Genomic DNA, 25944 nt, shown 5'->3' with positions numbered 1-25944 from the left:
CAATCCTATAGGAAGAGCTGTGTCTGTCCGGTACTTGTCCAGGCTGTGTGAACAATGGGAAAGGTTATTTTATGTTTTTGTTTTGTTAAGTGTGATGTCAATGATTTGTAGATGTATTTGTATACACAGCGTCTATACTCTAGAGTACCAAGGTAAAATCACAAAAAAATGTCATGCTAGTACAGTACAGTATAGCACCACAACCATCCCATGAACCAAGAAACCAGATTTTTTTTTACACACCTTTTACACCAAAGAACCACTTATAGTTGTTTAGTCAGTGTGTATTTGATAAAGCATTATTCATCAGTAAGATGGAGTCTGCATCTAGTCTATGTTAATTCCTACTTTATGAAGGATCTCTGGTCTCATCTTCCTTCTCTCTTCTCATTTTTTACCCTCTTTTCTGTCCTGTCCTGTATGTTTTGTCCTTCTCTTCTCTTCTCTTCTCTTCTCTTCTCTTCTCTTCTCTTCTCTTCTCTTCTCTTCTCTTCTCTTCTCTTCTCTTCTCTTCTCTTCTCTTCTCTTCTCTTCTCTTCTCTTTGTCGTCGGCACCTACACCAGAGTCCACTGAAACTACAGTATATCATTAGCTAGCATGGCTGTTAAACCACTTTCAGACTGGCGTGCCTCGAAAATACAAAATTGTAACGTTTTATTGTTCAATGCAAAAAAACACACAATTAAATCGTTTATTTGTGTGACAATTTAAATGTGTAATTGTGACAGCCCTATACTGTTGGCCGGTGCCATAGATAGAGACTATGGGAAGGTGTGCGAACCTTACATGCTTTGCCTGAGTTGTTGGTCCTCACGCCACATCATTCTATTCTGGACGCTTGTTCTGTTTGTGTTTGCTGTTGTGCCCTTTGCTATGCTGAAAGTACAGGAAAAATGCTTATGTTGTTGTTTTGGTGGTATTTGTATATTGCACATAATATATGTGGAGCAGTTTAGTTTAGTTAGTTGTGGTTGTTGTTGTTTAGTTATTTGTGATTATATTCATTTAGTTGTTATGGTCGCCGTACGCTAATATTGTATTCACAGGCGACCATTTCCAAGGGTGCGCTCGTTTTACCCCGCCGGCTACTACTATTAGTAGCCAAGGAAAGCGCCACCTGCACGGGCGGAACTTCACCTTCTAATACAAACACAGAACCCCATTCTGCCAGCTGCCTCGCTGGTCTAGTGGACTACTAAACCGACTTGCAAAACAAATATCGCTAACCGTACGTCTATACTGTGTAGTGTGTAGGTATGCTACCGGTTAATGGTTGGTCGGTAACCCTGTATATTTAGTCCCCTGGTGGCCCAGGTGTTCTTATTAATTGTCACTGTTACGCTGCTTGCGTCAGTAAAGCATTTGGTCGTCCTCAGACGAGCCAGCTCCATCGTCACTTCTAGTCATCCCGGTTCTCCATACATCTGGCCCGCTCGTTGGTGCTTTGCTGTTTCATTGTTTTGTTTGTTTGATGTTGTGTGTTCACTTTTTAAAAATATCCTACTATTCTCTGCTCATAAATTACACACTGATACATCTATTTAGAGTTGGACTATATGAAGGGCTTCATTTTATCTTTGCCAAATCGGGCTCCTCTCCCTCCCCTCCAGCTCTCATGTAGTAGAATTTACTGGCAAAGTTAGAAGTCTCCCAGTTGGTTTAAATGGCTGGTAAAATGTTGTTATCCAGATCATTGGTACTGTACCACACACACACACACACACACACACACACACACACACACACACACACACACACTCGCACTCGCACTTGCACGCACACGCACGCCCATACATACACAAGCTTTGGGGTAATCAGCCAGTCATCTCTCATCAGGCTCTGACTGGAACCGATCGAGCGCTTTGATGCTCAACATCCTGGATGCACTGTTTACTGCCAGCGTCAAAGTTTCTCTCACACACACACACACACACACGCACACACACACACACACACACACACACACACACACACACACACACACACACACACACACCACGTACAGTACACTGCATCAGTGGTCTCCGTGTGAGACATGCAGTTTCATGGGAGGCTCTTGTATTGTTTAGACTAAAGGTATGCGTACATTCACAAGTTGTACCTCGTTGTAAAGTTGACTAATCAGGATTTCCAACGATATGAAACACAACACCACTTGGTATGATTGAAGGGGAGAAATAATCGACCGAAATAACGTTTGCAAACTTTTTGTTAAGGCGTTAACAGTTTCAATAACATGCTCAGTAAAAGGCCTCAAACAAACAAATAGCAGATATTACCGTAAGCCAAACCTTTACCCCCCTCCCTGTCTCTCACACACACACACACACACACGCACACGCACACGCACACGCACACACACACACACGGCTCGCGTCACACATTTTTTCATCTCCTCCGCGCCCTGTGCCGGCCTCGCCTCACTCCTGTGGGTCCTGTTACTCCCATTGGCCAACAGCCAGCTCGCCCCTCCCACCTCGGCCCTGATGGCCTATCAGTGGCTCCACGCCGCCGTTCCGACCCGTGGAGGCCACCTATCGGCTCGCTTATCAGCAGGGCTCATTATGGCTCGTTAGCATGGAGCGTGCTCGCAATGTGTGATGTTAACGAGGGCCATTAACGAGGGCGGGCACACACCGGCGGTTCCTTCTAGAACGAACACTTCTCTCATTTGATTTGGATGTGTTTTCCGTTTGGTGCAGTGACATCATTTTGCTCCCACTTGCAGACGTTGTGGGCTTGTAGTCGTTGCCGTCGTTACGACGGCATCAAGGCCCACCAAAATACATTTTGTTCGACTAAATCAACTGTAGATTTAGTCGACTAAAATCTTATGATATTTAGTCGACTAAAACATATGCAGACTGCGGCCATCTTGCCATTAAGTTAATGGCAGGGTGGTAACTAGCTGCAATTTCCCGTTGACGGATACATCCAGAAAAGTCGTATCTGATTGTATTAAACAACGTCAAACTCACCAACATTGCAGCTGTATGAAACGCTTGAATTATCCTCTTTCTATCTGCAAAGTGTTTGTTTCATAAAAATCCACCATAGTAGACATGTTATGAGCTACTTTCTGTCAAGAAATTCCGGTCGCAGCCCAATTTACGGTACATAAATTATGACCTAATAAGCCGTTATTATTACAAATAATCTGTTCATAATTAGAAATAATATGTGTACATTAGGGTCTAAGAAGAAATCAGATAACAAACCCTAATAAGAATTATTAGATTGTTATTTATTAATGGATTAATGAATTAATTAATATAAAATTAAATAAAATGAATTATAATGTTATTATTTCTATCCTACTGTAGCTTACTTTTCCACTATCCTATAGCCTAAGGGTTTAATTCAAACTAATGTGTTCTTATTTCTACTATAGGCCTACTACTATTATGCTTCATGTGTCACATTACGGCTTGTTACTAAATAACTGTACCGTAATTTATACATCAGGTCCCGACTTCTACCATCGTCATGTCATTATACTATAGGCCTATACTACAATTATGCTTCATTAGAAGTAATTTCTTAGGAACACATTACGGCTTGTTACTAAATAACTGTACCGTATTCCTTGCCTGGTGATTATTTTTCTAAGTGCTGGAGTTTGGAAGCGCTCGTTAGATATCACTCAATGGCCCTGCATACCACCTGTTCTGAATTTGCACATAATGCAGGAGGCTAACCCTTACCCAGGACGCTGCTTTGACGAAAGCGAGTGCTTCCAAACTCTCATCTCAAGATGCCCGCGGTCTGCATAAAGTCAATACAAGATATTGAATATTGTTGTGATCTTGTTGTACTGTACTGGTTTTTAAATAACCAATGTACTGTAAACACTGTATTAGAGATTAGAGTGGTTTAACTGATGCTATTTTAACATATTTTATTGGGGACCCCTTGCAGCCCCCTGAAAGACCCCTGGGGGTCCCCGGGGTGCCCCTTTTGAGAGCCACTGCTCTAGGACTACAGAGTCCTGCACATCCACTGTACGAGAGGGATGGAGACAGAGAGAGAGAGAGGAACTAAAGAGAGACAGAAATGGAAAAAAGAGGTACGTTTCTATCAGCTGTCATGATTCATGAATGAACAGAATACAGTAGCAAGATGTACGTATGATGTCTGATCTGACTGTGTGTGTGTGTGTGTGTGTGTGTGTGTGTGTGTGTGTGTGCGTGTGTGCATGTGTGCGTGTGTGCACGTCTTGGGGGTGTTGGCAGAGGGAGAGAGATGCTCAGGCAAGATTGTGAAGTGACCATCGTCTGTCTCTGTCTGTCTACTCTCTCTCTGTCTGTCTGTCTCTCTCTCTCTCTCTCTCTCTCTCGACTCTCTCTCTCTGTATCTCTCTCTCTCTCTCTCTCTGTCTGTCTGTCTCTCTCTCTCTCTCTCTCTCTCTCTCTCTCTCTCTCTCGACTCTCTCTCTCTGTATCTCTCTCTCTCTCTCTCTCTCTCTCTCTCTCTACAGTATATAACCCCTGGCCATGCAGCTGTGTGGCACAGTTATACAAGCGTTGGCTCAGCAATAGCAGGTGTGTTGAGTGTGTGCATGTGTGGGCGTGTGTGTGTGTGTGTGTGAGTGTGTGTGGGCGTGTGTGTGTAAGTGACACATCACTTCAGGGGTTTTAGACCTGGGTTTACTTTGTTCCATTTCACACAAACAGGATTATACTTCAATCAGTTTTTCGGAGACTGAAATCACCTACTGAGCTCAAACAGCCGGCAGGCGGGTAAAGAGAATGGACCAATCAGCTTTCATCCTGAGAACGACAGCGTTGCTGCTGCTGCTGGTGGCGCGTGTGACAGGTGAGTCTAATTCATTGAACCCATTGAGACCTGCATGAGGCCATTCTACACATGTCTTCTAAATACAGTTTAATGGAAAAACATACGTTGATGTGTCAGTGGTCCGTTCTCAGACTTTCTCATGTCGAGGACCACCAAAATTATATGTATTTGCTCGCTGACCTCTATTATTTTTTTTACATTATATATTGTATTTTGTTCCAGGGACCTCCCAGGGGCATCAAAAACAGCATGAACTGCAAGCTCATCCGTGCAGCACTATGAGCTTGTATATCTGCTATTTTTGAATAGCCAAAATATAAAATAACGCTTTTTTAGCTCAAATGTAAAATGACACTAGATTTTGATGGGTTAAATGGCCACTAGAGTTTGTGTTTTGGTGTGTACGTTACAGTTGTATCAATGTAATATACTGTATATGTCAGTGCTATCAATGAAGTTCCTGTTATTTGTCTTCTATTAGTTCATTTTGTATTTACCATTGGTTATGTTATGTCAGCCACACCAAAGGGTCGGATCGGAAACAAAACGTTTTTTAAGGTAAACCACACCAATGCAACTCATTGGTGTGGTTTACCTTAAAATTTGTTTTGTCCCGACCCGACCCTTTGGTGTGGTTTGGGCTTTCATTTGTGTAGCCTACTCTGTGAGCAACTCGACATGTATATGAAAACATACTTAGTAGTACTAGTATAGCATACAAATAGTTATTATGTTATAGTAGTGTGGAACAGTGAAGTATAAACTAAACTCCATGTGATTCCTCCAGTAGCGATGAGAAGCAAAACATCACGTTTTATTGCTGTGGAAAAACAACTGTTTGATAGCAAAATAACAGATTTACAAGCTGACAAAGTGTCGCAAAACACGATTCCTTGCGACCTACATATGGTCATAAGGGATCTGTGTACTCGCACCTGACCTACTGATCAAATTTTAGCTCAAGCTCAAACTCACTTCCATTTTGAAATGACAGTTTTTGGTATAAAGATAAACCTTTATTGATCCCTCTGGGGAAATTATTCATAGCATGAGTCAAAGAAAGATGAAATGAAGATTAGGAAATGGACACAGGACAACTGCACGTGGTCTCTGAATGACAAAGTTATCATTACAGTGAATGAATGAATGAATGAATGAATGAATGAATATATCTATGTCCATTTCCAATGGATATATTAATAGATACTGTAGTACAGTGTCAACAGGCTTCAGAAACAGTTTTATTGTTATTCCATAATACACAAGGTAACAAAATACCGTTCTCTGCAACTCATGGTGCTTGTTGTCACATGTAAAAACAACATTACACATTAAAACATAGGTAAAGCCATTCAAAAGTAGAGAGGGAGAGCAGACAACATTGGTTTAAAAAAAAGAAAGAAAGGAATTTGCTGAAAGTGCAATATAGGTCTACGATTCAAAATGGTATTCATCTCAAGGTGTTGGTTTTGGGGGGCAGGCATATATGCAGCTTTAGGAGCATAGGTGTACACAGTCTGTACGGCAGTCAATAAACAATGAATATATTAATAATTATTTCAGCAGAGACACTGTGTGAACCTTGTACTGTCTGTACGTCCGAAACAGTTGCTTGTCAGGGGAAACAAAACTGTGTTGAAATGGATCAAATAGTGTCAAAGTCACCTACTGTAGCTATCTCATTGATTGTTGTGTATATAGGTCTTGTATCTATGCATTTTGTTCCCTGGTCTATAGTTGTCTTGTTGCCCCCTGCAGCTGTATCTCATTTGTATTCACCCCTTCTTCTTTGTATATCAATCTTCTTTATATATCAATATGGTACCCAGTAAGTCCTTGTTGTCTTGTGTCACATGTTTTAGTTGGAGATGTTCTTGAATCTTGTTCACCTCACATCTCCTCTATTAAAACACCCAATAACGGGGTTTTAAGCACTACCTTGCCTGGCTGTCATGCTTGGGTTTGGGTTCTCACCACGCCAGCTCGACATGGTGAGAACAGAAAAGAAAAGAAAATTTATTGTATGAAGTTTCTGCTCAACACGGAGATTAGAATAAGTAAGTCATGTCAACAGTAAATCTTTGACAAGCATCTGTCACGGACCGGTTCTGTAGTGGAGACATCCTAGTAGTCCATCATGCAAGTCAGTGCTACAGAGTCAAAGATGGAATCGGTAATCCCAAAATAACATGAGAGAGATTGCCAAAGTCAAAGCAGAAATCGGTAATCCCTCGAGGGCAGAGGAGACAGCGCAGACGTCTTAATTAATCTCTCGTGTGGGAGTCGAGCTTGGTTGATGTGGAGCCTGAAGGCTATACTGGCTCAAAGGACGTCCGAGTCACTGTATAATGTGCTGCATGTGTGCCGACTGAGGAGGAATGAATGACTCTGTGACTCATAGAGGGGATGGGAGGGGTCCGTGGGAGGAATCATCCACGACATTATTTGTTAAACTTGTTAAAGGACAACTTTAGTTTTTTTCAACCAAGGTTCATGTTTTAGGTTGTTATGAGAGAAAGTAAAAGGTGAGTGTATATATCTTTTTCATTTGCTGCTTTCTTTCGTTTTAGGGATTTCCGCAGTTTTTTACAGGGGGACGGGGGCATTCGAGCATGGGGCTAAATATGTATTTCTTTACAAAATGTTAAAGCGATTTATTTTTTTATTCTTTACTATAGTCCTACTAGACCTCAGGAAATTACATCTGGCCACAGAAGATCACAGGATATATTGAATGTGTCAAACTGGCATATTGAGCCTATGACACAGTGCTTTATCCCCCAGTACTAGGGGGTAGTAGGCTACCTTCACATTCAGTATAGATCCTGTGATCTTTTGTGGCCAGATGTAATTTATTGGGACTATAGTAAAGAATTTAAAAAATAATCGCTATAACATTTTGTAAAGAAATACATATTTAGCCCCATGCTCGAATGCCCCCGCCCCCCTGTCAAAAACAGCTAAAATCCCTAAAACGAAGAAAGCAGCAAACTAAAAGAAATTTTACTTTCTCTCATAACAACCTAAAACATGAACCTTGGTTGAAAAAAACTAAAGTTGTCCTTTAAGCAACTATATGGCATAGCGGTGGGCGTGGTTTCCTGGTGCCACTCAAAAATTGGCCATTCATTTTTCCCATAGAGATTTACAAAAAAGATTTATATCAATTATTTTAAGCTTAGAATCAAAAATGTTATCCTATAGCTATAGTGACTGAGGCAGGAGACTATGTTTTGTTGCCAGTAGCTCAATTCAGTTCACACCAGACACATTACTGTACAGTACAGTACTGTATGTGAAGGCATTCATTGACAAAAGACTGCTGTAAGGGGGACTGAATAATTTAAATGTTGTTGGGTTTTTTTTTGCGGCTTTCGCCTTTATTTTATATATTTTGTATAGAGGGACAGACAGTAGGCTGACAGGAAATGGGGGAGAGAGATGGGGGAGTGACATGCAGTACAGGCCGTCGGGATCGGGAGTCGAGCCCGCGGCACGCTGCCAGGCTTGGGCTACCGGCCAAGGTGCCTGGACCGCTGAGCCACATCCCAGGCCATTTAAATGTTGTTTTATTGACTTTGATCTGGCCCGCAAAGTTGTAACAAGTGCAGGACACAGGGCGAGAGAGCCTATGTGTGTACACCTTATTTATTACACTATTGTACACTGATACCGATTACTGTAGGAATAATCACTTCATGGTATTAATTTGCTGTTAGTGTGATTAGGGAAATCAAATAACCCCGGGCCCTAACCCTATGCCAAAACATTTTTGAGGAAAACATTGCAGTTTAGAGGCCCCAGACGGAGATCACCGTCAAGTTCAAGGTCAAGTGCCCCAGACGGAGATTGATAATCGGGGCGGAGATTAATGATATCAAAACCGATCGCATCGCTCCACAGCCTAGGCGCGCTTGTTGCCCAATCCTCGGTGTTGCACAACAGTGACACGTCCCTGCCTGTTTAGCTGACGAAAACGAAAATCTTAAAACGTTCATAACTCGCGATCTAAATAATCCCGTCTAATTCTGAAAAAAGATCCTGTGTTAGACGGCGCTCCGCTGTCCAGTCGCTAAGTCGCGATAGATTTATTCTTACCTCACGTTGTTGCCGTTCGACTCTAGAGTGGTGTGGCTATATTGTTAGCTGCTACACAGACATTCACAACAACTTCCGGTGCCCCGGTAAAAGTGGTCCGGGCCCTATAAATGATGGGCACATTTTATTAATGGATTAAATAGTCCGGGCCATCAAGGTGTTAATAGAGCGTCGCCGTCTCGCCTCCTTTCATGACGACAAGTGGCCCGGAAGAGAATTTCATAAAGTAATTATTTAATACTATATATATTAGTCTCGGACAAAGCCAACTCGGATGGTGACAACTCATGACAATAAACACAATTTTTTGGGGCCTTACAAATAACTAGAAAAAAGAAAAACAACAAAAAGGTGTTCTATAGTACCCTGCCCTCTTTTTTCTTCTTTCTAATTATTTGTTCGGCCCAAAAAATGGTGTTTGTTGTCATGTGTTGTCATGATCCGAGTTGGCTTTGTCCGAGGCTTACAGGTCTTTAAATAAATACTTGGGGAAAAAATGAACTGGTCTTCCGGGCTGCTCGTCGGGGGCGGGACTGCGACGCTCTATATAGAATTTATTTTTAAGTGTACATGACCATTTCAGTAGCCAGATATTGCCATAATCACTATACGATAGTGTGTATAGGTATACTGTACTAGGTGTGCATGCTTGTAAACACAGTCCATGTTGGTACACTGTTCTGATGGCTGTATTGGCACTGCCAGTCTGCCAGAGCTACTTATCATGTAGGTCTATTGAAGGTTGTTTTCTGCAAACACACGGTTGTTCATTGTGTTATGATGATGACTATTGCAGGTTACAATGTTCAAGCCGTTGACGTGGTTTGTAAATATGTGCTAGCATTTTAAAATGGTAAGTGCTGAGGCATTTTTTCAATTCTTTGCTTCAACCACGCAGCTAATGAAAGTCTGTCCAGTCCTGACGGTCGGTCAGTTAGTCTGTCTCTCTGCCCAAAATGTTTAAACAAGAGTTTAAACAAGTCAAAGTTTAACACAGATTAGTCTTGTATTTGTCTAAAAATGTGTCCAATTTGGATTGGATTGGATATAAAAGATTTCCCAGCGGGTCACATCTCACAACATGAATCTGAGTCGCACACTTTATCTCTTATCACTTATATGGGCGGCTGTGGCTCAGGAGGTAGAGCAGGTCGTCCAATGATCCCTGGGTCGGCGGTTCGAATCCCGGCTCCTCCTGTCTACATGTCGAAGTGTCCTTGGGCAAGACACTGAACCCTACATTGCCTCCAATGAGTCGATCGGTGTGAGCTCGCCACCATTGGTGTGTGAATGTGGGAAGTGAGGACACTGGCGTCGACTGTTCGCCGCTTCACCTCCCAATGTATGAATGAATGAACCATTGTAAAGCGCTTTGAGCACTTGGAAAAGCGCTATAAAAATGCAATCCATTATTATTATTATTATCTCTGTCCATACTGACTGACCGTGTGTTTTCCGTGCTGGCTTCCATGTTCCGTGTTTTTCTCTGTGAACGTTGTATGTCCGCTTGCTGCTCCGTGTATAATATATTCTGGGCCCATCGCATCACGGACAGGGAAACCACGGAGCTGTGTTGAAAACACACCGGTAGGGCCGGTGACGTATCGCTGCCGTGGAGCATGGCCGGGCATATAGAGCGCCGAAGTCCTGACGTCACTCGCTCATCCCCTCGATTCCCCTGGTTCACGGAAGTAATTTCTCTATGGAGAATAACATGGGCTCGTCTTAAAATCGTTTCATGTAAGCGTTGTGGTCCAAAAATAAACAAGCTGTCTCGGCGTTATTGTCATGGAGGTGTCTCTGTATCGTTTGCGATCGTCACTCATATATGATACAGTTCGTATCTAGCGAAAATTTAACTAATTCAGTAGCAGTAACAATACCGTCTTCTCTCAGTCAGTTGATTCTTCATATCCATATGAGTGAAACGGCCGGGATGACATGTTTATTTTTCAAACACAGTTATTATATGAGGCGATCTAAAATCCCCCTATTATAATGCAAATAAAAAGTACATGAACCCGTGGATTTGCGCCCTCTATACCGATATTGACGTCAGACTTCGGTGCTCATAGGCGGCGCTTCCTCATGCTCAGCATGCGCCACGGTCTATGACTTGCTGAACTGAACTCTGCACGAAATGTTCGCTCACAACTTGTTACCGGCTCAAATGTATATATATATGATTATTTTCAACACATGCAGGATAAGTGGAATTATGTTCACCCCTCTCCTCTCCTCTCCTCTCCTCTCCTCTCCTCTCCTCTCCTCTCCTCTCCTCTCCCAGATGCTAAAGTGGATATAATTGGTAACCAAGACGTATCAGTAGGAGACGAAACCCTTTTGTTGTGTAAAGGCAAGTATAACTATAAAACACTATCGGAGCATATCATTGCCATATAATTGCTTTGTGTCATGATGTTCTTTTTAAGATAATTTATATTGTTCAGATTAATCTGTCCTGAATGCGTTGCAGATCTACAAGCTCACAAGAGAGCTTCTAGATCAGATATACAAAAATCTCTGAGATGTAGTGGAGTAGAAGTAAAAGTACTGGAAATTGGAAATACTCAAGTAAAGTACAAATACCTCAAAATAGTACTTAAAGATGGAGTGCCATGATTTTTTTCCACCCTAAAACATGAGCATCCGGTCTTATTGTTATATAAGGAGGAAGACGTTTTTTTTTTAAAGTGTACAGTATTTGTTAAAATGTAGTTTTTATTTTTATTTTTAACAATACAAAAATTGTGGCACTCCATCTTTCAGCGCAAAATGCTGCATTCAAGTTCAGGAGACTTCGGGGGAAAAAAATGCTGCCTTCCAGCATGGCATGGCAAGGAGTGGCATTTGGGTTTCTTTCACCATAGTAAATGCTGCATTCGTGGTCTGGAGAGGGCAGTTGTTTTACAGACGGGTAAAAGGGCAGGGGGCTGAAGCCCCCTTTGACGTCTATGTGTGCAACGTCCCTGTCCTGCAGTGACCGGGGAGGGGGAGATAACGTGGCAGAAGGACCGGGAGGACGTGGACACTGACGAGCTGATGGTCACCAAGGTGGACGAGACCACGTCCACGCTGCGCGTCACCAAGATCAAGATGTCCGACGCCGGCAAGTACACGTGTCTCTGCGAGTATGACGGCGGCCACAAGGATGAAGCGACCATGGCGTTGTACGTTTCCGGTGAGCAGTGATTAACATCATATTATGCCTGTGTGTGTGAGACACGATACACACGTATACACAACGTGACTTATAGGCCTGTCAATTATTACAAAATAATCACCTAATCGCAATTATATGCGATAATCACGATAATTTCTGCATAATCGTCAATCGTTTCCATGAAAAATGTCCGTATACATTTAAAAAAACTAAATCTAAAATCTAAAATAGCATATCTACAAGCTTATAACTTTTTTTTGCTAACTAATTTTTGCTATTTTGGTAAATTCTTTGGAAAGAAAAAAATATGAAAATGTATTAAATGTGTCTGCGATTTCTTTATTATGTTTAAGTTATTTGTCATAATATCTGCCCTGTGCAATTTGTGATTACGAAGCCTAAAAGGAAATACAAATAGAAATACAATACAAATACAAATACAAATACAATAGAAATAGAAATTGTAACATTCCAATGTTCAATGCAAAAAAGACCACATAAATAAATCGTTAATCGCACTTACTTGTGTGACAACTAATGGTCATCTTGTGACTAACCTCTCCCTGCGTTGCCCGTGTTCTTCCTTCCCTCCAGAGGGTCCGTCGTTCGGCAGCACCCAGACCTACCACGAGTTCCTGCAGGGTCAGGATGGAGTGGTGCCATGCCTGGTGACCGGCCAGCCGGCCGTGGAGGTCCACTGGTTCAGAGACCAGAAGGAGATACCCTCTCATGTTATATTTAGTAAGTTTAGTTATAAGTAAAAGTTATTTTGTCTTTCAATATTGGTATACAGTACGTTTGCTGGCTGTGAGAAATCATCATGACTTATGTTGTTTCAATGTGTCAATCTCTCCTGGAAACCATGTTTCCACAGTTCATCACAATAACTCCTGCAAGAGGAATGGTGAATGTTTCCCAGTAATATTTTGTATGGCCTTTGAAGTTGACAAACAGAATCTTATGGGGTCCAAACGCCAGTGATTTTACTTACGGGGTGGCAGTGGCTTGAAGTTAGTGTCGAAGTGTCCTTGAGCAAGACACTGAACCCCAAATTGCTCCTGATGTGCTGGTTGGTGCCTGGTTGCATGGTTTCCGCCGCCATCGGTGTATGAATGTGTGTGTGAATGGGTGAATTGATGCACATCTATGTAAAGCGCCTTGGATGAAGGTGCTATATAAATGCACCATTTACCATTTTACTTATTTATTTTAATATTACTTTAATATTACACGAGTGGGTGTTCTTTACCGCCATTAATGCACTCCTGCGATGCTGCAGGAACTCAGGAGTTCCGAAAGGCAGTGTAGAAGTGCAGTAGCGTAATTACGCTCGTTTAAGCACGGCTAGAAAGCTGTTTCAACCAGTCAGATTGCTTCCGCGAAACGACCTGTTGTATAATAGTAATTAATACACCACCAGGTTGAACACCAGTACAAACAGTACAGACAGAGCTGTGCAGTGCACGCTGCTGCTTTTCTGCATTACTGAACTCTCTTCTGGGACTGCCCATAAGTCCGACCTCCCGTTAGTCTGACCTACGTGGCCGGTTAAGACTGAGGTTAGGGTTAGGGTTTGGGATAGCGTTAGGGATGGAATATTGAGGGGTCCCTGGCCTCGTGCGAAGACATCGTTTTGCCTGAATGTCTCTCTCTCTCTGTCCGTCTCCACCCAGAGGGTCCGCGGGTTCGTCGGGGGTCTGACAACTCTCTTCTCATCCGGGAGGCGACCAGAAACGACACCGGCAGCTACACGTGTCAGGCCAAGATCACAGGGAGACCCGTCTTCAAACAGCTGTCCATCTCTGTGGTCATCAATGGTTAGTTGTCTTTCATCTACTCTGCAGTAACCAGAGCATTGATTGATTGATTGATTGATTGATTGATTGATTGATTGATTGAATGCGTTATTTACAGTTTGCAGAAAAAAGGCACAATAATGTACAGTTCAATATAGGGAGCGTACCTATGTTCCCCAGGTTCTATGTTCCCCGCTTACCCAAAAAAGGTTCTATGTTCCCAGGGTTCTATGTTCCCCACTCAACTAAAAAAGGTTCTATGTTCCCCATTTTCCTCTAAAAAAAGGTTCTATGTTCCCAGGGTTCTATGTTCCCCACTCAACTAAAAAAGGTTCTATGTTCCCCATTTTCCTCTAAAAAAAGGTTCTATGTTCCCCGCTCACCCAAAAATGCAGGAAATATTAATTTTGAATTTAAAATTATTAATATCATCTCTAAACACACATAACGGAACATTATGGGGAGAAATTACATCAGAAACCATGCCCTTTGGGCGACGCACGCACGCACGCGGGCAGGCAGGCAGGCAGACACACACACACACCCGCCTACTTTTGGGGACCGGGGCCGGAACACACACACACACACATGCCTACTTTTGGCGACCGGGGCCGGAACACACACACACACACACATGCCTACTTTTGGGGACCGGGGCCGGAACACACACACACACTTGCCTACTTTTGGGGACCGGGGCCGGAACACACACACACACATGCCTACTTTTGGGGACCGGTGCCGGAACACACACACACACATGCCTACTTTTGGGGACCGGGGCCGGAACACACACACACATATGCCTACTTTTGGGGACGGGGGCCGGAACACACACACACACATGCCTACTTTTGGGGACGGGGGCCGGAACACACACACACACTTGCCTACTTTTGGGGACCGGGGCCGGAACACACACACACACACATGCCTACTTTTGGGGACCGGGGCCGGAACACACACACACACGCCTACTTTTGGGGACCGGTGCCGGAACACACACACACACACATGCCTACTTTTGGGGACCGGAACACACACACCTACTTTTGGGGACCAGGGCCGGAACACACACACTTGCCTACTTTTGGGGACCGGGGCCGGAACACACACACACACACACACACACACACACACACACACACACACACACACACACACACACACTTGCCTACTTTTGGGGACCGGGGCCGTAACACACACACACACATGCCTACTTTTGGGGACCGGGGCCGGAACACACACACTTGCCTATATACGTTTGGGGACCGGGGCCGGAACACACACACCTACTTTTGGAGACCGGGGCCGGAACACACACACTTGCCTACCCCGTTCAATACAAGGTCTGCAAAGAGGATTTAAAAACCCAAGAAAGCCTTGTCTTGTTTCCATTGGGGTCCTTCATATTAGTGAAGTAGTGGGATGATTATCGTCTCTGTCGGGTGGAAACCTCATAATGTCCAAAACCACTACTTGTTTCAGGATTCAAATTAAAAAACATCAAAAGTATAGCAGATCTAGAAGCACAAAACGATCTGATCTTCTGCTACTTTTGATACTTTAGTTTTGTTTGACGCTGTAGTATGATTAGTAGGGCGTTCATTTACAACAACAAAAACACAAAGGGCTCCATTTTCGTCACCGCTAACACCGGGGCTCCACCGGGCGCGTCAGCGTCGCGTCTCCGCCACCGTCAGGGAATGTTCCCTTTTTAATCAATGAAGGGTGGCTCCACTGCCCGCGTTGCGTTGCGTGACTGCATTAAAATTGCCCCGGTTCGCAACGCGTCCGGTGGAGCCTCGGTGTAAACCCCTTATCCCTAAACTTCTTTGCCATTTTTTTTTTTACTATTTTTCTTTTTTTTATATAGTTCAGCTATCCTCTACATTGACACGTTGTAAGCTTGTAGACTGGCCATTTTAACTATTCAACTATGCAAAATAGTAAAAAAAAGGCAAAGAAGTTTAGGGAAAAGGGGTTTAGCGGTGATGGAAATGGAGCCCAAAGAGTTTAAATATGGAGATATGAGGTTTCTGCCCGACAAAAGCATATAACAGACCTGAGATCAGATTCTAAAAATGTCTTCTACATCCTGACAGTTTTCTGAAAAAGCTATGTTTCTATGTCAGTCGTTCTTCGATTTTTCAATAGCTAAAGCATAACATAATGCTAACACCAAAAGGGGTTCCCGCGGTTGTCTGTCTGCAGCTCCTCCGACGGTGCATATGAGGGAGCAGGAGATGACGGTGATGTCCGGCGCTCACAGCAACGTCTCCTTTGCTTGTCTGGTCGATGGTTCACCGCAGCCCAACATCACCTGGACCATGTAAGAGTCGACACTATTAAATGAGTTAATGAGTAGGCTAGTATTAAAATGCCATTGTCTTTTTTTATGTCCAATGTATTTGTATTTAATTCATAAAGTCAACATAACTATAACTAAATGCATTTGAAATTAAATAAAATGTTACTTTTCAGGATTCCTATTAAAAAATAGCCAAAAATAATTCAGACTTTAAATTAAAATATAGCAAATATAGCCGATCTACAAGCTCAAAACGCATCGCAGTGCGTACACTTTCTCCTGTACAAAAGGAGGATAATAAAGCAGAATAAAATAAATACGCAAAACCACAGAGACGGAGAAAGGTGAAAGGGCTGTTTATTCCTGGTGAATCTTTTCTCTATTGATATTTACACTACTGTTGCTGACTCAGTGCAGTGTTAATGTAGCATGGCATCCTGTCTCCTGCGCGCGCGCGTGTGTGTGTGTGTGTGTGTGTGTGTGTGTGTGTGTGTGTGTGTGTGTGTGTGTGTGTGTGTGGCTGTGTGTGTGGCTGGCTGCCTGGAGGAGCGTGTATGAGAGACTTCCTGGTGATTTTCTTATCAGCTTAATGTCCAGTAGCGTCGCTCGTCTGCTTCCTCCGTTCCCCTCCTGACCTCCATATCAACTTATTGTTGTTGTTTGACCCAGCCTAAACTCTATACTTGGACGCCCCGGGGTCGCCCAGGGCTCTACACTAGGACTCTGCTACTTTGCTCCAAACCAGGGCGCCCTGTTTTCGCCCAGTGCCTTACCCCTTATCCTTAAACTTCAATAGCCCAGACTGCTTAAGTATGGAGTTACCTTTGAACAGCCACTGCACCAACTGCTGAGTTGCCTGTCATGAAAATCCACTTTAAAACGGTGTAATCACTTGTTGTAGTGTAGAAAAGTGTTCCATAGCGGCGATCACAACAACAGCCCACTCAGCTCACGGCTTGTTGCAAAATTGGCCGTTGTAAACAATGGGACTCAATTTCCCAGAACCCTTTGCACGCAGGCGCGACAGACCTTTTTGCGAAGACGTCATCAAAACGGGTCTCATATCCCATTCTGTCCAATGGATTGCCCGTATGACTTAAAACTGATTAAAAACGTGGATTAAACAATGAAAACTCGGGCAACTCGCGAATCGCAGGGAAAGTGTTCTACAATTAATTAACTCGGGCAACTCGTTAACACCCCGAACGCCCAGGGTTATTTCATCCATTAAATCAGAGCGCCCAGTGATTTATAGCAGCGGAGCACATTTAGCAACGGACCAGATGCTATCCCGGATGTGGAGGTATGATTAATTCTAACGCGACTAGCGACGGGACCGCGGTGGGCCGTCTAACACATCATCTTTTCTTAGAATTGGACGGAATGATTTCGATCAAGAGTTATTAACGTTTTAAGATTTTCGATCTCGTCGGCTAAAATGGGGGGGAACATTTTCAATGAAGTCCCACCGGGACGGAATAACATTGTTAACAGTGTTGCGCAACCTGTGGAGCCTGTGGAGCGATCGGTTTTGATATCAATAATCTCCGTCCTTTTGATCAATCTCCGTCTTGAGCGCTGGGCGTTACTAATTAATAGGGCGGAGAACCCCGTCCTGTGCGCTCAGGGTGTTAATAGAGGTCAAAGTGTTAAAAACATTTCTTTTTAAAGGCAAAGACATTTTGGGCTGAAAATAGGGCCCTTCAAATTTCTTCACAGAAAATAGCCAGCAGTGAAGGAGGTATGCAGTGTGTATATATAATTATTACTACAGTGAAGGAGGTATGCAGTGTGTATATATATTACTACAGTGAAGGAGGTATGCAGTGTGTATATATATTACTACAGTGAATGAGGTATGCAGTGTGTGTATATTAGGGTATTTCACTGCACTCTGCTTCCCTTCTACCCTCAGGCCGGTGACCTTTGACCCCTCCCGTCACCAGTTCAACTCGGACCGCAGCGAGCTGACCATTCGGGCGGTGTCCAGGCAGGACTACGGAGAGTACGTCTGCACCGGCAAGAACAAGGTGTCCGAGGACAGCGCCACCATCAGGCTCAATGTCCATGGTTGGTCCTGCTTTTTATACTAACCATCAGGCTCAATGTCCATGGTTGGTCCTGCATGCTTTTTTTTATACCGTTCTACCATCAGGCTCAATGTCCATGGTTGGTCCTGCTTTTTATACTAACCATCAGGCTCAATGTCCATGGTTGGTCCTGCTTTTTATACTAACCATCAGGCTCAATGTCCATGGTTGGTCCTGCTTTTTATACTAACCATCAGGCTCAATGTCCATGGTTGGTCCTGCTTTTTATACTAACCATCAGGCTCAATGTCCATGGTTGGTCCTGCTTTTTATACTAACCATCAGGCTCAATGTCCATGGTTGGTCCTGCTTTTTATACTAACAATCAGGCTCAATGTCCATGGTTGGTCCTGCTTTTTATACTAACCATCAGGCTCAATGTCCATGGTTGGTCCTGCTTTTTATACTAACAATCAGGCTCAATGTCCATGGTTGGTCCTGCTTTTTATACTAACCATCAGGCTCAATGTCCATGGTTGGTCCTGCTTTTTATACTAACCATCAGGCTCAATGTCCATGGTTGGTCCTGCTTTTTATACTAACCATCAGGCTCAATGTCCATGGTTGGTCCTGCTTTTTATACTAACCATCAGGCTCAATGTCCATGGTTGGTCCTGCTTTTTATACTAACCATCAGGCTCAATGTCCATGGTTGGTCCTGCTTTTTATACTAACCATCAGGCTCAATGTCCATGGTTGGTCCTGCTTTTTATACTAACCATCAGGCTCAATGTCCATGGTTGGTCCTGCTTTTTATACTAACCATCAGGCTCAATGTCCATGGTTGGTCCTGCTTTTTATACTAACCATCAGGCTCAATGTCCATGGTTGGTCCTGCTTTTTATACTAACCATCAGGCTCAATGTCCATGGTTGGTCCTGCTTTTTATACTAACCATCAGGCTCAATGTCCATTGTTGGTCCTGCTTTTTATACTAATCATCAGGCTCAATGTCCATGGTTGGTCCTGCTTTTTATACTAACCATCAGGCTCAATGTCCATGGTTGGTCCTGCTTTTTATACTAACCATCAGGCTCAATGTCCATGGTTGGTTGGTCCTGCTTTTTATACTAATCATCAGGCTCAATGTCCATGGTTGGTCCTGCTTTTTATACTAACCATCAGGCTCAATGTCCATGGTTGGTCCTGCTTTTTATACTAACCATCAGGCTCAATGTCCATGGTTGGTCCTGCTTTTTATACTAACCATCAGGCTCAATGTCCATGGTTGGTTGGTCCTGCTTTTTATACTAACCATCAGGCTCAATGTCCATGGTTGGTCCTGCTTTTTATACTAACCATCAGGCTCAATCAAAGTCAAAACAATGACTACAACATGACGTCACAATATCATCCTGGTGACTACAAAACAATGACTACAACATGACGTAACGATATCATCCTGATGACTACAAAACAATGACTACAACATGACGTAACAATATCATCCGCTCCCGACCGGATCATGAACCCGAAAAGGAATATATATATATAGCGCCTTTATCCAAGGCGCTTTACATAGATTTACACAAGATTGTGCATTACATTCAGCCATTCACACACCAATGGTGGCAGAAACCATGCAAGGCACCAACCACCACATCGGGAGCAATCAGGGGTTCAGTGTCTTGCTCAAGGACACTTCGACACTAACTCTGGGGGAGCCCGGGTTCAAACTGGCAACCTTGCGGTTACCATCCGGCCACTCTACCCCTGAGCTACCGCCGCCCCCGGGTTCTGTTTGGAGGTGGTGGAAACATGTTGCACAAAATCATAACACTACAGTGTGCGTGTGCGTGTGTGTGTGTGTGTGTGTGTGTGTGTGTGTGTGTGTGTGTGTGTGTGTGTGTGTGTGTGTGTGTGTGTGTGTTTCAGAGCATCCGGAGGTGTACCTCAGCCTGAAGGAACAGAGTGTGTCGACAGGACAGAGGATGACTGTGACCTGCAACGGGACAGGTCACCCCCAGCCTCAGATACGCTGGATCAACAAGCAGAGCGGACTGACGCTGGTACGCACGCACGCACGCACGCACGCACGCACGCACGCACGCACGCACGCACGCACGCACGCGCGCACGCGCACGCGCGCGCGCGCGCACGCACACACACACACACACACACACACACACACACACACACACACACACACACACACACACACACATGCTGTTCTGTAGTAGTGAGTACAGTACATTATACTGCAGTCTTCAATGTTTTTCAGACCCAGGAACCCCTCATCTGAGAGAGTGAGAGTGTGAGAGAGAGAGAGAGAGAGAGAGAGAGAGAGAGAGAGAGAGAGAGAGAGAGAGATGATGAAGCAGGGACCCCCACATTGTATAGCCTACGTATATGTAATTGTGTTGCAGATTAAATCCTTTTTCATAGATTTCATTAATGGATAGCTTGTTGATAGACTTGTTTGTGTGTGCGTGCGTGCGTGCGTGTGCGTGCGTGCATGTGCGTGTGCGTGTGTGTTGCTTACGTGTGTTTCAGGATTCTTCATCAGGCAGAGTGCGTGTCTTAGATGGAGTGTTGATGATTGATGATGTGGCGCCCTCTGATGGCGGTCTGTATTCCTGCATGGCTGTCAGTCCCTCTGGCAATGCTTCAAGGGACATGAGACTGAAAAGTAAGAGAATATTATTCGTCAAGCTCACTTACTCTCCCTCACCCGCCCGAAATAATCATATTTGAACTAATTTAATTTCCCTTTTAGTTTGTTTATAGGTATTAAAATGATGAAGTCCTTAATTTGTCATTGTCGTTTTACTGTCATCTGCATGGGGTGAAAACAACACAGCTTACCATTGGAATTGCATTAGGGCAGTGGTTCCCAAAGTGGGGTCTGGGGACACCCAGGGGTCCCTGAGGGAGTTCCAGGGGGTCCCCAGCTAAATTATAGTTTGGAACCAAATGGACCCTTATGGGCCTGTAACTCTGAGAGTGTACCAATGGAACCAAACGGACCCTAACACTCTCAGAGTTAAATTAACATAGATTTTACAATCTAAATTGGGGGTCCCAGAGATAGAAATGCCATTAAATGGGGGTCCATAGACTAATGCATGCCAAACTGGGGGGTCCTTGAAATTAAACAGTTTGAGAATCACTGATAGAGCCGTAAAAATCTTCTCTTATGGGGGTCACTGCATGGCATATGTTTTCAAATGGGGGTCCGCGGGATAATTAGTGTCTATTTGGGGGTACTTGACATGAAAAGGTTTGGGAACCACTGGATTTAGGGAACCTGTCCTACACTAAAAATCACACCTGTGTGAACTGAGTGGTGTAAGGTCTTATATAGCCTGTCTGACGTAATGAAATCATGTCTGACGTAATGAAATCACACCCGGGTGAACAGGGTGAACATAGCAACCATGCTCATTTTTTCTGCACAGACTAACAAAGCCAGTTGTAGGAGTGGTTTACACCAGGGGTTCTCAACGTTTTTGGCCGAGGACCCCCGGAAATGCTTTGGCAATGTCTCGGGACCCCCGCCCCGCCCCCTCCCGACCCCCAATATAAATTGACTGCTACAATAACCTTAATAATAGAGACAATACACCATAAATAAATACTGAAACCAGATATAATCATTAGGGAAGGTGTATGCATGTACTATGTGTACTATATGTAAACTCTTTATTTACACTTTCCAGCCATTCAGTTGCAAAAAGAAAAAAAAACCTTTTGGTGTAAACCCTGGTTTACACCACTCAAAAACCACATGGTTATGTGTTTTTGTAGTATTGTAGTGCAGGTGTTTGCAAATCCAAAAGGATTCTAACCTTTCTATTCTCTCCTCCTCTCAGCTCAGCCTGGACTTCCCGATGCTCTGACCGTCTCTCCTGGACCCACGTCGGTCCACTTCTCCCTTCAGACCCCGCCCATCAGCGGAGGAACACCAATCACAGCCTTCACCCTGCATGCCAGGCTGGGCCCGGCGGACAAATGGGCGGAGACTGTGGTCCCGGCCTCAGGTAACCCCGCCCCCTGTTTTTAGGAAAGATTATCAATGAATGGATTCAATACATTATAAATAATTTTATCTAACCACTATATTAACCTGGCGTTGTTGTCAGTATGTCAGTCAGAATAGGAAAAGTTATCAATAAATAAATTAAACAATGTCGCAAAATGTCACAAAGTGTTACGAGCTGTACTTTACTTACTGTTATAAGACAAAGCATAAGTACGTCTTAAAGGAGTAGTTCACCCCAAAAAATGACTTCAATTACATCAATTCCTCATCCCATGAAGCCTTCAATTCATATAGATTCTTGTTCTTGTCACATTCCTAAGCCGATAATTTGATGACCCTCAAAAAGTCTCCTATATACTGTGTCTCATATTGACCCGGTGTGTGTGTGTGTGTGTGTGTGTGTGTGTGTGTGTGTGTGTGTGTGTGTGTGTGTGTGTGTGTGTGTGTGTGTGTGTGTGTGTGTGTGTGTGTGTGCGTGTGCGTTAGACCCTCTGGTCATCACCGGCCTCAGACCCTACACGTCCTACAGCGTGCGTCTGGCTGCCTTCAACACTGTGGGGGTGGGGCCGTTCTCACAGACACACGCTGTCCAGACACAGGGCATACGTAAGTACACACACGCACACGCACACACACACACACACACACACACACACACACACACACACACACACACACACACACACACACACACACACACACACACACACACACACACACACTCAGAGACACTGAAGTACAACTAACACACCACTATTAACACACAGGGCGGCAGTGATCTAATAGTAATCTCAGCAAGGCAAATGGCTTCTTGGTTAGAGTGGGTGACAATGTTATCACACGTAAAGATGAAATTACCTACCTAGGTTCCATCCTGGAGGCTAATCTTTCCGGTGATAAAATGGCCACCAACGTAATCAAAAAAGTCAACCAAAGAACAAGATTCCTTTACAGGATCTCCTCACTGGTCGACAAAAACACCTTGAAGACCTTAACAGGAGCCCTTGTACAAGGCTTCTTTGACTATGCATGCACCTCCTGGTACCACAGCACCTCAAAGGCCCTTAAAACTAGGCTCCAGACCTCCCAAAACAAACTGGTCAGGCTCCTACTTGGCCTCACCCCCCGAACCCACCTCACCCCTGCCCACTTTGACAGACTGGCATGGCTTAGGGTCGGCGACAGAGTACAGCATCTTGCAATGGGTCTGGTCCACAAGATTCGATACTCCACCAAGATACCCATGTACCTGTGTAGATACTTCCTTAATGTTAACGAAGTCCACACCCACAACACCAGAGGGAGTGCAACGAATCATGTTCAACCCAGATTCGGCACAAACAAGGGACTAAATTCTTTTCGCTCCTATGCCACCAAAATGTGGAACGCCCTACCAACAGTCATTAAGACATGCGAATCCCTTGACTCCAAAACCGCTCTCAAAGGGCACCTACGGATGGCTGCAATTCGAAACTGGCCCCCGTAAAATCTGAATCCCCCCCCACCGCCCCCCCCTTTTTCCCCTCACTGTATATGTTTCTTTTCCCTTTTTACCTCCATTATGATGAATTCCTGTACTGTTCTTTGTCTATATAGAAGTGTCTATTTGTACGTCTCTAAATGTTTTGATGAATTGAACATGGTGGACCCTGTTGTAAACAAGTGTAATGCTTAATTGGGTCGTCCACTCACAGTTAACAGCCTTTGTATTGAGTTTGTGCTTGAAATGTACTGTAATTCTGCAAATAAAATTTTCAATCAATCAATCAATCAAAAGTGACCTCGGGAGGTATTTGAGCAACCGGAAGCTTCTCGGTTTGATCCCTGGGCTCCCCACCGTGTTAGTAGTGTCGAAGTGTCCTTGAGACTGTTGCCCAGTGTTGTTTTTGGCAGCAAACTTTGATTTTATAGTTTTAGTCATAGTCTCTTAAATAGTTTTCATTTAGTTTCACTCACATTTTAGTCACCTGGAATGTTTTAGTGTTAGTCTAGTTTTAGTCGACTAAATATTATAAGATTTTAGTCGACTAGATCAACTGTAGATTTAGTACGAAAATGTATTTTGGCGGGCCTTGATGCCATCACAATGACTGTTGTTATCAAGTGTAAAATGACTTATACTGGATCTCTTGTTCACTAGGCCCTTCCTAACATTTTAGTCTAGTTTTTATTTGTTGGGCGAAATTGTCAGTATATTTAGTCTTAGTTTTAGTCACCATAGCTTAGTTTTAGTTTAGTTTCCATTTAGTTTTCGTCAGTGAAAAAAGGTAGTCGACGAACATCTTTCGTCTTAGTTTTAGTCGACAAAAACAACACTGCTGTTGCCTGCCTCCCACAATTTCCGAATGCTTCCGATCATACAGTCTGGAGGACGGAAGCTCTGAAAATGATCGGGTGATAAAAGCCGATGTAAAGCCTCCTCCTCTCATCCAAATGTATCCTGATATAAATCAAAAATCCTCCAAGCATATAGCTTTTCTGCTTAGCAGAAATGGACAAATAAATGTAAGGATATTGTAAGCGAACGGAAATGACCAACAGATGACAGCTTTCTGTCTCGGATTTTGGGGAGGTGTAGTTCCAGACTCTACACTGTAGCATTGGGAGATTGTGGAATAGTTACTACTGTACTAGTCTCGCGTTACCAGACTTTTGACTCTCGCTTTCCTCATACAGTCTGGACCAACGGAAGAGCTATCATGCGTAAGCGATAAAGCGGAAGTGGAGCCTCCTCCCCACTTCCGTTTCGTCTTTACAGTCGCGCAAATTTATTCTACTATAAATATAAATCATCTAAGCATATAGCTTGTTGCTTAGCAGAAAAGAAAATACAACAATAAAATGTAAAGATATTTTAAAATATATTTTCGTGAACGGAAATGGCAGCTTCCGTTACTCAGCTCATGGGGGCTATAGTTCCAGACTATATAGCATTCTGTTACTCAGCTCATGGGGGCTATAGGTCCAGACTATATAGCATTCTGTTACTCAGCTCATGGGGGCTATAGTTCCAGACTATATAGCATTCTGTTACTCAGCTCATGGGGGCTATAGGTCCAGACTATATAGCATTCTGTTACTCAGCTCATGGGGGCTATAGGTCCAGACTATATAGCATTCTGTTACTCAGCTCATGGGGGCTATAGTTCCAGACTATATAGCATTCCGTTACTCAGCTCATGGGGGCTATAGTTCCAGACTATATAGCATTCTGTTACTCAGCTCATGGGGGCTATAGGTCCAGACTATATAGCATTCTGTTACTCAGCTCATGGGGGCTATAGGTCCAGACTATATAGCATTCTGTTACTCAGCTCATGGGGGCTATAGGTCCAGACTATATAGCATTCTGTTACTCAGCTCATGGGGGCTATAGGTCCAGACTATATAGCATTCTGTTACTCAGCTCATGGGGGCTATAGTTCCAGACTCTATATAGCATTCCGTTACTCAGCTCATGGGGGCTATAGTTCCAGACTCTATATAGCATTCGTAGATTGTGGAATAGTTGTCTGGCTACGCGAGACTACTACTGTACTTTAACTGTGGTCTGCTCCTGAAGAGCAGGTTGCTGCCTTGCATGGTTCCTTCCACCGATCCGTTGGTGTGTGAATGTGATGCACTTTGGATAGTCACTGTTATAAATGCACTGTTTACTATTTGCGATACACCTTAACCCATTTTGGGCGGGAACCCCTTTTGGTGT

General features: G+C 43.7%; 1 protein-coding gene across 1 annotated transcript in view; it reads left to right on the top strand.

The window, feature by feature from the left end:
• Nucleotides 1-4574: 4574 nt before the first annotated feature.
• Nucleotides 4575-25944, top strand: part of ncam3 (neural cell adhesion molecule 3) — a 32046-nt gene continuing 10676 nt past the window's right edge. Inside the window, exons 1-11 of the mRNA XM_079503603.1 lie at nt 4575-4816; nt 11184-11252; nt 11877-12077; nt 12654-12800; nt 13733-13876; nt 16070-16187; nt 18082-18236; nt 20132-20265; nt 20750-20885; nt 22069-22236; nt 22725-22844. Coding sequence (XP_079359729.1) covers nt 4750-4816; nt 11184-11252; nt 11877-12077; nt 12654-12800; nt 13733-13876; nt 16070-16187; nt 18082-18236; nt 20132-20265; nt 20750-20885; nt 22069-22236; nt 22725-22844 — 1459 coding nt within the window. The 5' untranslated portion in view covers nt 4575-4749. The remainder of the gene's footprint in view (nt 4817-11183; nt 11253-11876; nt 12078-12653; nt 12801-13732; nt 13877-16069; nt 16188-18081; nt 18237-20131; nt 20266-20749; nt 20886-22068; nt 22237-22724; nt 22845-25944) is intronic.

This window comes from Electrona antarctica, assembly GCF_951216825.1.
Source record: "Electrona antarctica genome assembly, chromosome: 6".
In the NCBI taxonomy this organism is placed as follows: Eukaryota; Metazoa; Chordata; class Actinopteri; order Myctophiformes; family Myctophidae; genus Electrona; species Electrona antarctica.
This window is presented reverse-complemented; position numbering and strand designations above follow the sequence as displayed.